This window comes from Pezoporus wallicus, unplaced genomic scaffold (assembly GCF_028554395.1).
Source record: "Pezoporus wallicus isolate ANWC-B61680 ecotype Strahan unplaced genomic scaffold, APGP_CSIRO_Pwel_v1 scaffold_2584, whole genome shotgun sequence".
Lineage (NCBI taxonomy): Eukaryota > Metazoa > Chordata > Aves > Psittaciformes > Psittacidae > Pezoporus > Pezoporus wallicus.
This window is the reverse complement of record NW_026642851.1, coordinates 3,057,890-3,071,146: the sequence shown is the minus strand read 5'-3', so window position 1 is coordinate 3,071,146 and position 13,257 is coordinate 3,057,890. Positions and strand designations below refer to the sequence as shown.

Genomic DNA, 13,257 nt, shown 5'->3' with positions numbered 1-13,257 from the left:
CACCTCAGCGGGAGCCAATGAGAGTTCTGTGTGTTGACTGGTCTCTCGGCGAGCAGCTGGAGCTGCCTGAGCGGGGCGCGGTGGGCGATGGGAACATGGCTGTCGACGGCAGCAGCGGCAGTAGCGGCAGCGGGCTGGGCGATGCCTGCAAGCACCACGCGCAGCTGGGGGTCTGCGAGTCGCGCGCCAAGTACCGGGAGGGGCGGAGGCCGCGCGCCGTGAAGGTAGGGCCGGGGGTGGCTGCGGCCCCTCGGGGTTCAGGGGCCGCTCAGCCGGGCTGAGCCAGCTGTGGCGCCGCCGGTCTCCTCAGTGCTTGTCCCTGTTCGGGTGGCTATAGCTATTCTCCCTTTGCTGCGGGGCGCGTCGGTGTGAGGGCTCAGGTATCCAGCAGACGCCCGAAGGAAGAGTTGGAGTTGGGTCTGGTAAACCTACTAACTCCGCGTTACGTTTTGTAAATTAATCGTGTAGAAATGCATGTGGCGCGAGTAGGCTGGTTCCGTGCGAAATTCAGACCCAGAGAGGAAGAGCAGCGCAAGGAGACGTGATGGCCAGCAGGCAGCTATGTGCACAGGGCCGCTGGCTTCGGCTACTTTTGTGCTGAAGCTCTGGTGCCCAGCGGCTCCAGGTGGCCCTGCGGCGAGAGTGGCGGACTTGCTTTTTGTGTGTGTAGTTAACGTACAGTGCACTGAACGGCACCTTCTAGGACTGGCCTGAGAAAGAGAGCTCGTTCAAGAGTGAAGTCAAAACAGAGTACAGGGGGGTTTCAGCATCCTGAGAGCATCTGAGGAACAACAGAAAACAGAGAAAATTGCTTACTTCGGCAGTGGAGCGATAATGTGAACATTTTGTAATACTCGGTTTTTTGTTTTTCTTTTCCCCACTCAGGTTTATACAATCAACTTGGAATCTCGTTATTTACTAATACAAGGAGTTCCTGCATTAGGGGTTATGAAGGAATTAGTTGAACAATTTGCATTATACGGTGCCATTGAAGAGTATCATGCTCTAGATGAATATCCAGCAGAGCAATTTACTGAAGTTTATCTGATAAAATTCCAAAAACTGCAATGTGCAAGGTACTGGAGAGGGCAGTATTTGCCTCTTGCTTTTTTAATCTTTTTTTATACTTTATTTACAATCCAGTAAGATTCTGGAGAGTTGAAGTAAAATCCTCAGTTTTGCCAATTCTGTTTAATTCCCTCCAGGGTGGCCAAGAAAAAAATGGATGAACGAAGCTTCTTTGGTAATTTGCTGCATGTGTGCTACGCTCCAGAGTTTGAAACGGTCCAAGAAACTAGGGAGAAGTTGCAGGATAGAAGAAAGTACATCGCAAAAGCAAAAAATCAAAGAGGTTTGTAATTAAATTTCTGTGGAATATTAACATCTCACTTCAGGGGTGGGTGAGTGAGGTTTTGGTTGAAGTGCCCATTAAAGAAAGAACTTTTTAACTAGCTAACTAGTTAACACTGTTTTACAGATGCATTTTCAGTATGTTTGCAGCAGAATGGAGACATTTTTCAGTATATAGAGGGATGAATCTTTTTCAAAGCAACTTCTCATTTTTGGTTTAGACTAAAAGAAATGCTTGAGCTTTAATAATTGAACTTTTCTTTTCAAAATATTATCAGAAATGTCAAGCACTGGCAGGAAATTTGGGATCATCTTTTTCACTTTTGTTCCAGCTCATTCAGGCATGCTTAAAGGGAGAGGTTTGTAAGGAAGGGGACTATTCCAGAACCTTCACAAAAAATTTCTCCAGCCTGCATACTGGCACTGGAGGAATGCCAGGAATGGACTGGGTTTACTGGGGCTGCTGCACTGCAGAGTTCCCATGCAGCACTGAAGCCTGGGCCAGCTCAGAAATCAGCAAATTGCTGAGCACAGGCTTCTCCTTCTTTGTGCTTGTGTACTTTGCTACTATTAGTTGCATGAGGATGTTGAAAGGGAGTAAAATCACTGATTTTTAACATCAAAACACCTATATTTTTTTTTTCAATGTTGCAAGGCAGCCTGTCCTTGAACTCATAACTGAGGTAAAAATCACTGATTTGCAACATTAGAAGTACTTTCCTTGTGTTCTCAAAACTGCGGAAATAATTCTGCTCAGGCGTTCCCTTGCAAACCAGCAGAGGGACTAGGGCAGGATACTCCAGCTTGGAAGATGCCACTTGGAGAAAAAAGAATCACAGAAAGGTGGCTGAGAATGGATTATTACTGGTATTGTGTCTGTAATTGTTTTAAATGGGTTTTATGTGTTAGAACTAATAATGACACAAAATAGTGAAGCTGCTTTTTTCCTTTGTTGTTTCAAAGATTGCTTTGTGTTAAAACAAGTAGAGGGGCCTAAGAAGACAGTCCCAAAGAACTCCCGGCATGACCGTCCATGGAGTACGTCAGGATCACATGCAGCCAGTAGCTGGGATCCATCCTGCTTTGCAAGTTCTCCTGGGGTATCCCACAGCATGGGGTATCCCTGTGGGAATCACAGTCAGAGCCTGTTGACATTTCCTCAGTATGATAACAATTCTGCTGAAACTTCTGGGCACTTTGGTCAGAACACATCCCTAACACTAAATGCACATCCAGTAGAACATACTCCACCAAACTCCTTAATGCAGCAAAGGACAGTTCCGGTTGATAATGGAATCAATCGGTTTATGCCTCGGACAACTCGCCTGCAAGAACGTAAGAGGAAGAGAGAAGAAGGTACCAAGTTTTCCCTCATTGGAGCAAGTATGGACAATGCTGAAGTCGTCATTGGTCCACAGCTACCAGAAATACCTAAAGTAGATCTGGATGATGATTCACTGAATACCTCAGCGACATTAATTCGAACTAAGTTGAAAGAGGTATGGATTCTGCAAGTTCTGATGTTTTCATTTTCACAGTATCACAGTATGCTAGAGATTGGAAGGGACCTCGAAAGATCATCTAGTCCAATCCCCCTGCCGGAGCAGGAACACCTAGATAATGTTACACAGGAATGTGCCCAGGCAGGTTTTGAATGTCTCCAGGGAAGGAGACTCCACAACCTCCCTGGGCAGCCTGTTCCAGTGTTCCGTCACCCTCACTGAGAAGAAGTTTTCAAACACAAGTATCATGTGCTTGTTATCCATAAAAAGAGAGACTGTAAGAAAAGTGAAATCAACACTTACTCAGTATTATCAATTTATTTGTCACTTAAAGCTAGCGTTCTTACTGTTTAGCTCTTCCATAATGCAGAATATTGCAGGCAATTCTACTCCATACCTCTGACACAACACTTCAGAAAATACAAATGTCAGTGCATGGTCCTGCATGATTTTTAGTAAACTACACCTTTTTCTTTTCACATGGGGAGGAGGAATAACTTTGCAGGTAGTCCTGCAGAATCCAGTGTGATACTTGTACCTGGTTTCTGATTGAAAGGGAATGAAAAATAATAAAGTCAGAGTGCAATGTAATTTTGCTCCAACACTACTTATGGAATTAAAAGATGTACAGAACCACAAGTTCTACTGTGAGAAGCTTTGTCTTAAGCTATATAACCTTTTATTGAAGATATTAATCCATTAGCAGGTCAAGCACTCCTGCTATAACTTTCCATTTAAATTAAGATATGAAAAAGTTTTCTTGACTCTAATAGACTGATTTAAAAGAGCTTATCTCTAGTCAAATTGATAAATAAACACCCCTTATATTAAATACACTTCTAAAGTTTGTGTCAAAACATGTACCTGAGTTTCAAAAGCATACTAAACCTTTGAAAACACCTCTGGTAGGGAGAGAGGAGATAACACACAAAACACTCTTAACACTGACTAGCTGAAATTTGTTTGTGTGGTTAATATACAAAAATGGTCCTGTGAGCACTTCCATTTCCTGATTTTCACCTCTTGTATTCAATGCTGCCTCTGGTGCTATTTTTTCCCCTTTTCTGGCAGGAAAATTCCCCCCCAATACTCAAGTTTTGGAGAGATGGCCTTACTCTAAAACTAGCATGAAAGAGTGGTTACAGCTTACTAAGATTTCTTTTTTCTTCCCAATTTAGGTAGCAGATTCTGTGTCAAGAACATCTGTGGAAAAGCCAGAGTGTAGCTCAGCCAAACCACTTGTAAAGCAGAGAAGAAGAATATAGATACTGCTGGCAGCATTTTCCTACAGTCCTTCTTTTTCCTCAAAGGATTTAGTTTAAAATACTACTTTTATGTCAATAATAAAATTACTTTATATTGTATTTCCAGTTCTCTGTTAAAAATTGTATCAGGTTGTTTCTTGGAATGAACAAATCATAATGTACTGTCAATTGCACTACAGTCTTTCCCTGTGTACCTCATACTGTAACACATTTCATAACCCATTGAAGAGCTGTGTTTAGGTAGAGTAATAGAAGTAAATTCTGTTTATTCATTAGCTTTTACAGTAAAGGAATACTGAAGCTTAGTAAGAGTTTCAAGTTGTTCCTGTTTTTACTATACCATGCAGAATGGTGAAGAAAAAAAGGTCTTACAGCAGTATTCCACTGGGAGTTAACAGTTTACGAGCTTTCCCGGAAGGTTTTCTGCTCAAATGCCATACGACTCTGTTAAAAAACAAAACCAAAATTGATTTTCAACTAACTGAAGGATTTAAATACAGTCAGAAAGGATGCTGAACTGAATTGTGTAAGCAGTGCAAGTCCTTACAGTTAGAATACCTCTTGCTTTTTGCCTTAGAAAAGGTAAATTCTGTAGCATCAATGATGTCATCACTGAGAGACACTGAGAACATAAAATCTGAATTTCCCCATAGCTATAACTTTGAAATTGTTCAGCTGTGGTAACACATGACCAAGGAATGATCTGGCATGGAGGGCAAGGTCTAGCTGCAGAATGAGTTAAACTGGCTGCAAGCAGGAATGCCAGAAAGTGGCTATGACTTAATGTAAAGGAGCAACATTCCTCTTGGTGATAGGACAAATATCCACAGCATTGTGTTGTAACAATCCTGGAGTGGGAGTGCTCAGGTGCCACCTCTGGGCAGCAGAACTGGTGCTGGGGGGATGGAACCTACTGCTAGGTTAAGGTTACAGAAAACTAGTAATTTTTCTGTGCTGATTAGCTAATGTAATTCTGTCCAGAAACTTTTCAAAAGCCTTTTCACTAGTGTACAAAACCAAGTACTTCCCTGTTTTTTCCCAAACTCTGGCAAGTCTGCCGGAAGAAGTCTGGTATTTTGGAAACGGCTGCTTTGCAGCTGACATGATACAATGCCCCCTGCAATTCTGGCTACAAGGTGACTTCCTGTCTTCTAGCCTGCCAGGCAGGTGAGCTGGCAGGATATAGAGGTTTCCAGTGAATGAAAACTTGCTGCATTCTCACCAGGATTACACAGCTTCTCTGTTTCTAGGAACCACTGCACGTATTTCGGAGTTGTGCTTTTACATCTCTATGAAGGCACAACTTTTAGTATTTAAAAATGACATAAGTTCAAATAGAATAACTATTATTGGATATGGGAAAAAGTTCTTTGTTCTAGAGCAGAAATGCTCTCCACAGTTGAGCTTAACACTGATGGAAGTGAGCATCTTTCCCCCCAAGCTCCCCCCCCCCCCCCCAAAACCAACAACCCCAAATTAGATGGATTGTTAATAAAAAAAAGCTGAGTTAGATGTCATTAAAAACCAGCCATGCCACACTCAGAGATGAAGAAAACTCTCAAGGTATTAAGTGAGATGATGGAAGAAAAATAAAAGGAGTTGTATTCCTTGAGATCTTTGGCATAAGAAGTTCAAGAGAATGATCTCATTTTCTTAGTCTGAGAGGATGTTTACTGAGGATCATTCTTTATATTGCTGCCCTGGGACAGACAAAGATTGAGTAACTGTGTTCTTATGCTCTTTTGTACCAATGTTTGTGTAAGGAAACATCAGTGCTGTGAAAGGTAGGTCAATTTGACATACCTCGCTCCGTATCTCACAACCAAAGCATTTATCACTTTCAGCAGCCCCCAGGTAATGACAGTTGATACCATACTATGTTCACCTCCTTACCAAAAGTAGAGTATTGCCCTTTTGTTTTTGTTGATGTACCTTTATGTCTGGCAAACATGGTCCAAAGGCTTCTAAGAGAAGATTTTCATCTCTGACTGCTTTTTCAAAGTCCTTAAAAGAAAGCTTGCCATCATGATCATAGTCCTACAAAAGGAAGGGAACTTTTCAGCAAGGGGCAATTACTTGTAGGAACAATTTTTGTTTAACAGGTGTTTTACTGACATGGATTCTATTTTTAGTTTGATAGTATGAAAATATTATTTTCTTTGGGCCATCAGTCTCTGCTCACACATGATCTGTATTATTTGCCTTTACCTCAGGCATAGAAGGGGGAGCAAGCTCAACTATCATCTCATATGGCTTTGCTAACAGAATTCCAGAGAAGGCCTAACTTTATCACAGGAAAAGGCTGAGCTGATAATTGCATGGACAAATCTCAGTCACAGTTGGCACTGAGATAAATTACAATTAGGAGACTTAAAAGAGGAGAAAATGTTAGGATATATTCTGTGTATCTATTTACATAATGAGTACATTCTACATCCTATTCAAGAGTCTGGAAATACTTTACCCTAGTGGTTTCTATAGTACACTCCTGCCCTGTCTTACACATACAGCACTCAGAAGCATATGGTGGAGTACGCTGATGCCAGTCCACTTCTTTTGTACTGCAGAATCTCAGCACAGCAGACTATTCCTTGAGGTGTAAAAAGCAGCCTTGTGTTTTCAGCAGTTCCACAATTTGAAAACCTCCTGTTTCTACTGACATGACATCTTAAAACATCAACAAATGCTACAGTGAGCATAAGTACTTCTTTAAACCATATAAAATTAAGGTGTTAAGTGAAGATTGATGGGTGGATATGATTAATGTTCAAGGCAAAGGGCCAAATCAAAATTTTTGAAGATCAAGCCATGGAACCATCACAGCTAGTGACTGTGCAGCAACCACAGGTTCTAATGGCCGGAAAAGCAGAGGCAAGGAGCTATGTAGGCAGAGATCCCTGAACAAGAAAACCTGCCACTGCATGCTTCAGAGAAACAGAAGTGGCTGGGTACCCTCTACCTTTATACCCCTCAACACAAGGGAGGGCAGGGCATGAGCATGTCCATTGCAATGAAAACAGTATCATGCGATTGGACATATGCTTAGTCACATGGTACCTACAGGCAATTACTCAGAGCAATTTTTACTACTTTGAGTGATGGACTCCACAAATGCATTTTTGGATACCTAACAGTTGTTTAGTTAAGATGGGCAGCAATATCCTACTGGGACAACTGCCCAGCAGCCAAATCAGATCTGGACATCCTTCAAACACATGTCAGAGCTTTATTATGTTGTGGAAAAACTGAAATGGGATTATGTACATGATTTGTTCATAACTTATTCTTACACACATGAAGATTCATTATGTCTAGAGCATAGTGCTTGGACTAGCACAGCTCACTTATCGACTGGCCCAAGACATGAGGGTGTTCATTCTGGAAACAGCCTGCAGGAAAGCTGTGCATGTAGGCGGCTCCAAAACTGAATAAATTGCAGTCATAGCTTGCTTTCTGCATAAGACTAGACTCAGCATGGTCAAGAACCTTGGATAAGATGGACCTTTCACTGAGGGTGTGCAAAAGGAGTGGGTTTGAAAAACAGAAAAGACAGGGTTGAATTAAAAGAGTTGGGCATCAAGATCTGGTTTTAAGTGAGATCTTTTAAACACCACCATAGGCACGGAGGTTATATTTCTTGATTTGACAAAAATGTTGAAACAGTTCCTGGCTGATCTGGGTATCCTAAATTAATCATAGTAAGACATGTTTTACATTAATAACCTTGAGATTACTATTCTAATAGAAGATATAAATTGGTAAAAGACATTTCAGGAGCAATTTTTAAGACACATTTACTTAATAATAAAGCTATTGCAGATGCCTATCACTGGAATAAACGCAGCTCACGCATTTGAATTTTCCACTTCTGACTGGGCTTGTTTTGACTGGGCATACACATGTGTGTATGCACACATACGCATGCTAGCTTATATACAAAGTTTGTAATACATTCACATAATAAATTAAGTTTCATGTGAGGATACCGGACTAGGACTCATTAGATCTGGATTAGATATCTGGCTTTCCTTAGGAGACTTGTTTCTGTCAAGTACATAACTAACTCTGAGGTGCAGAATTCCACTGTAAATCAGGCCCAGTATTTTGTTACCTGATAGGAATGCTCAAAGGTTCAATTAATGAATGTCTGAAAGACACTCAAGTATCACAATAAGTAAATACTTGCCATTTTCTTCATTGCTATGTCTACCAAGTCCTTAATTCCTTCATCAGGATCTTCTTCGGATGGTTGTTTGAGAAGACAGTTTTTCAGCATTTGAAACATTTCCTCTCGTGAAATGTATCCATCACCATTCAAGTCATATACCTCAAAACAGTCTTTTTGAAAGATAAACCAATTTTAAATTCATACATACTGTATCACACACCATTAAAGCTGTCTGCTACCTATAGACAGAAAATGTGAATTGTATGTTGTACAGAATATTTGTTGAGCCACATTTATCATATATAATACTTCATATACATTGCCTATTTGCCTTTCATAGTGAAAATCAATTTTGCTCAAATAAATCATCTTAAGCTCACAGAAACCATAATAACTTACAGATTTTAACTTCTCTGAAGTTGTTGATTTAGAATATAAACAAGGTTCTGGTCTCCAACAGGGACCAGCTGTGTATCAGAAGGAATTTGCACATACAAAACACATCTTTGTTATTTTAGAAACTGGGTTAGGAAAGTAAAGGAAAAGGAAGAGTCATCTGTACTAGCACAGAAAAGACATCTATCACTTATCTGCCTAATTGTTCCTACCTTCATGGAATCAGAAATCCACAACCATAATACCCTTTATGTAAATACTATTTACTTTATGTAAATACAATTTACATAATACACTTTTATCTCTCACAAAACTTATTTAAGCAAACCAACCAACCTCTTCAGTTTTGGAACACAAGAGGTTTGTGGGTTTTTTGCCTGACAAAGACAATGTCTGCAGTGAAAAACTGTACTGGTGTACACTTATGACAAACAACACTGTGTATCACTACACATTAGTATATGCTATGGTGCAGGACTGCATATTCTACTGCTTGTGGTTGTACTGACATACTGAATTTTATCCTGGCCACACATCCTAGTGCTGTGACATGCCAGACCACTTTCCAGATGGATTTATCTAACACATTAGGGATAGCTGTTGCTACAACACAGGAACTATGGAAACAACATGCTGACATTATCCTTTTTCTATTACTTCCTCCCCCCCGCCCCCCCCGTCCTATTTCTATTTCTTTTTTTATTTTATTTTTTTTTATTTTTAGAACTCTGGAGTTCATGCTATTTTATCTCCCCCATCTTTCTCCATCATTGCTGTAAATGTTATCATGACCATCTTACAAACAGACTCAGTTTTTCCATCTATTTTTCCAAGCTGAAGAACTGCTGGGATAAATGCAATCGCTGCTGTGTCCCCATTGTGCCAGTAAATGAATGTTGGCACAGGTCTTGGTTGGCTTGACACTGTGCTATGTAGCCAAACTTACCCTTTAGCTTCATCTGCTTCTTTCTAATTTTGTGTGTGAATACAAACATCTGTTAAAACTGTGTGCTGTAGAACAAGTTCAAATGCTAGTTTTTGTAACCAACAAAATCAGGTGGCAGCTATGATAATGGCAGTTTACACAGAAAAACCTCTGTATCAGAGAAGCCATTTCAGAACTCTGTTTCACTGTGTTAAGCTATACAGAAGAAAACTCTTCAATCACCATACTTCATAAGAGTAACTACTAAATTCTAATAGAAGCAACAAGTAATAATTACAAATTCAATGATTACTACTAAATACCAGCATACAGATAAATCTTACATTCGATCTTTTCTTCTAGTGTCCCCCGAAGAAATACTGATAAGCCTTCCACCCATTCCGTCGCACTGATGCAGCTGTTCTTATCTCTATCAAAAGTGTGGAACACTGGGAAGTGTATTAGATACATTTGAAATGTATACAATAGGGAAACACAAAGGAATATTTTCTTAAATTCAATGAAAATATAACCCCGTATTTTTTCTGAAGATGTTTCTCTGCTTTGACCAAGGTATGATAACCCTTCTTGGATCTTTCCAAGATGTAACAACGAAGGAAATTTCACCCCTTTGTTTACTGATGTGCCATTCCAGAATCCTGCTGGGATAAGACATCTTGTTTGATCTGTTTCTTTCCTGACTTAAACTACAACAGGAAGCATGCTTCCATGTAGATGTAAACCAAATAAATCACAATACCCCTTGCACTGAGACATATTTGCAATACAGGAGAAGATCTTAATTGCTAGGTTTAGTCACAGAAAATCTTAGAGAAAGTAACCCTAGGAACAGTACATAAATATTTTAAATATACAAAGTAAAATAACCTTCTCCTGTCTTTCATGTACCAAAAATCTTTTTTAATTCTCCCTTCCCTGAAATAAGAACCTTTCAATCTTGCAGCTTTACTATTAATACAGTCAGTAATACAGTACTTCAAATCCCAGATATAATTCAAAGCATCAACTAACATCTATAATAATTCATATTTTAGAATGTTAATTAGTAAGCTGGCTACTAGAACACCCTACACCCAGAGCCAAGCATTTTGGAATTGGAAAACAATAGGTTTGCTTTTGCAAACTGAAATTAGGCCCTTTGCATGTAAGTATTAAAATAATTTTAAAGAATGTGTCCATGTAAGGTATCTTCCAAGGCACACTTACCTTGTTGCATAAAATGGCAACAAGTTTTCATTTTATGGTATTTAAATACTCCTCCTGCTAGACAACAGGAGAAAGCTTAACCAAGGGATGATTCCTGGCAGCCTGAAATTGAAAAGAACGGCAGACTAATGCCTCTTCATATCCTCCTCTAGATACCTGTACATCAGATATCATCCATGAGATTTTCACAGCAACTGCTGATGTGGCCCTCATGTTATCAGTCCGTGAAATCGCTGTATTTTCAGGGGGTTATTTGGCTCATTACTCTCATCTCCCTCTATGTCTGCCTAGCCCCCTCTGTGCCGTTCACAACGCCTCTATTCCAGAAGTCATCCGCTCTATAGGCATGCTTGTCTAAGACCCCCCGGGCGGAGACAGCGCTGTCCACCGGCAGCAGTGACTGCGGCTCCCGTGGAAGCACCGGGAGGCAAGTGACGCCATGCTGCCCTCTTCTGTCACGACCCTACACCGGCTGGGAGAAAAACAGCCACAGGACAACGCAGTACAACTGCCTCTCTGGTTGGCCTTCCTCGCGCAAGCGTGTGAGCTACAGGGAAAGCAAGGAAAACTATCCCTCATAAGGAAAAAAGAAGATATCCTTTGCTCAGCAGCTCCTGAACACAGCTCTTCCTTTGCTGTCTTTGCAGGAACAAGATGGCTCTACCTCATGTAGGCATGCTCATCAGGTCAACAATGTAAAACTAGAATCTTCCACCCTTTTTAGACCCACCAGTCTCACCTCTGTCCATCATCATCTCATCCGTCATGCCAAACGCGCTGTGCAGAATGTCTCTGAACATGTTACGGTCAAAGCCGGCTGCAGCAAAGCGGCTGCTGGACTCGGCCACCAGCTTGTTGAAGAGCTTGATCAGACATTCCACTTCACTTTTATTAACTGCCCAGGCAAAACACAAGCCAACATATTTTAACACTTAAGTGGGTAAAAATGCATGCCTGCCACAGTGGAGCCACAGGGCCTGGACACCTCAGGTACTCACCGTAAAACCGATGCCCCCCACCCTGCTCCACCCCGTACCCCTATTCCTAAGGGCTCAGCAGGAATTCCCCCCCCCCCCCCCCGCGGTGGGTGGTCAACAAGGCCACAGAACGAGCACAGGGCAAGGGGAGGTGGCCGCCAGCCGCGAAAGCCGCTCAGGCAGCGCCGGCGGCCTGTCTCCCGCAGGGGGGGGACTCACAGTGCTTGGTGGAGTGGCCCAGGGCGTCCACCAGCTGCTGCAGCCTCTTCCTGCTCATGGTGAGGGACCGGCCGCTCACCGCCGCCGCTGCGGCCGCCATAGTAACGCGGGCAGGCGGGCCCGGGCCTGGCAACAGCGGCCTTGCGTTGTTGCTGGGCGCCACGGGCAGGTCATAGGTAAACATGCATGCAGGGAAGCAAAGAGAAACTGGTACCGTACGTTTAAAAACAGCAGCTCCAGGAAATAACTTGATTTCAAACTTGAAAAAAATGCTTTCGGAAAGAAGAGCTAAAAGCAGACTACATACAACAGAAATCTATTAAAATAGTTTTATCCTCACATTCCTACTTTGTCCCACTCCTGAAGCTTGGAACACGCATGGAGGTTGCCTGGCGCCACCTGAACCCAGAGTGTAAACAAAGGGGAAGCTGAAGGGTTGTAACCAGCCTCTACTCTTCCTTCAGGAAGGATACAAGAGGAATCACGTTTGTTGATACATTGAAAACCAACCATTTCACCTCTGGTATTAAAGCAGCTTTGTTGTGAACAGACAAAACGCTTAAGCCCCTTAGGCAGCCACACCACTTCCAAAGCACAAGAGCAGCATTTCAACCCACAGCTGACCAGAACAAGTAGTTAATATCCATACAATTCAAATGACATACCAGCTTCTGTATTTGGAAGCCTGGGGCTCATTTTCGATTTTTATTTCTTTCTGTTGCAGGTAGCTGAGTAAAAGTCAAATGAGGTATCTCACAGGACAGAGCATTTATGCTATAGTTCATTACAGGTTCTTCTACCAAAACTGCAACACCACAACTTAAAAAGAAAACAAACCCACAAAACCAACCACAAATCCAAAACCAAACCCCTACTGTTCACTGCATCTTGCCTTTATTTTAACCTCACTGACAAAATGATGTCTAGAATCAGTAATATCAAGCTCAACAGTATAAAACAGTTGATCAAAATATTCTTACTATGGTTTAGAAGGACACTGCTGCAACTCAATGGCTGTATTTTCCCCAAGAACTTAAGTAAATTTCTCTGTAGAATGGCAATACAAAAATCATCTTTCTCCCCTAGTTTTTAGTTACAGGTTGCAGACTAATAATATAATCAAGGTCTTAAAGGTCATGAAATTCTTGGCAATACAATATTTGAAACATCTGTATGCCACAGAGGTTAGTTTTAAGTTAGCACCTGTGTAATGAAAAAGGGGTGCATC

At 41.4% G+C, this 13,257-nt stretch overlaps 2 protein-coding genes across 4 annotated transcripts; one reads left to right on the top strand and one right to left on the bottom strand.

Annotated features, from left to right (window-relative positions):
• Positions 1–17: 17 nt before the first annotated feature.
• Positions 18–4,216, top strand: RBM48 (RNA binding motif protein 48). The gene is made up of 5 exons (XM_057432636.1): positions 18–224; positions 886–1,076; positions 1,206–1,351; positions 2,314–2,849; positions 4,031–4,216. Exons 1-5 carry the CDS (start codon positions 18–20, stop codon positions 4,115–4,117), a joined length of 1,167 nt encoding a protein of 388 aa, XP_057288619.1. The 3' UTR covers positions 4,118–4,216.
• CLXN (calaxin) lies at positions 3,158–12,172 on the bottom strand. 3 transcript variants are annotated; one of them, XM_057432729.1, is made up of 7 exons: positions 12,030–12,172; positions 11,573–11,728; positions 9,951–10,055; positions 8,304–8,455; positions 6,050–6,154; positions 4,490–4,561; positions 3,158–3,397 (listed from the first exon to the last, which is right to left on the bottom strand). In XM_057432729.1, exons 1-6 carry the CDS (start codon positions 12,127–12,129, stop codon positions 4,517–4,519), a joined length of 663 nt encoding a protein of 220 aa, XP_057288712.1. In that variant the 5' UTR covers positions 12,130–12,172; the 3' UTR covers positions 3,158–3,397; positions 4,490–4,516. The 3 variants fall into 3 exon arrangements, with proteins under 3 accessions (XP_057288712.1, XP_057288711.1, XP_057288713.1); XM_057432728.1 differs by lacking the exon at positions 3,158–3,397 and having other exon boundaries at positions 4,424–4,561; XM_057432730.1 differs by lacking the exons at positions 3,158–3,397; positions 9,951–10,055 and having other exon boundaries at positions 4,424–4,561; positions 12,030–12,162.
• Positions 12,173–13,257: the final 1,085 nt, after the last annotated feature.

Bases quoted from the DNA above. Each gene is read 5' to 3' on its own strand.
- RBM48 (XM_057432636.1), top strand. From the start codon at position 18: ATGAGAGTTCTGTGTGTTGACTGGTCTCTCGGCGAGCAGCTGGAGCTG. The intron at 1,077-1,205 runs GTACTGGAGAGG...AATTCCCTCCAG, and splicing joins CAAAAACTGCAATGTGCAAG to GGTGGCCAAGAAAAAAATGG. The intron at 2,850-4,030 runs GTATGGATTCTG...TTCCCAATTTAG, and splicing joins TTCGAACTAAGTTGAAAGAG to GTAGCAGATTCTGTGTCAAG.
- CLXN (XM_057432729.1), bottom strand. From the start codon at position 12,129: ATGGCGGCCGCAGCGGCGGCGGTGAGCGGCCGGTCCCTCACCATGAGC. The intron at 11,729-12,029 runs GTGAGTCCCCCC...TTGCCTGGGCAG, and splicing joins GGGCCACTCCACCAAGCACT to TTAATAAAAGTGAAGTGGAA. The intron at 10,056-11,572 runs GTGAGACTGGTG...TACACTTCCCAG, and splicing joins TGAGATGATGATGGACAGAG to TGTTCCACACTTTTGATAGA.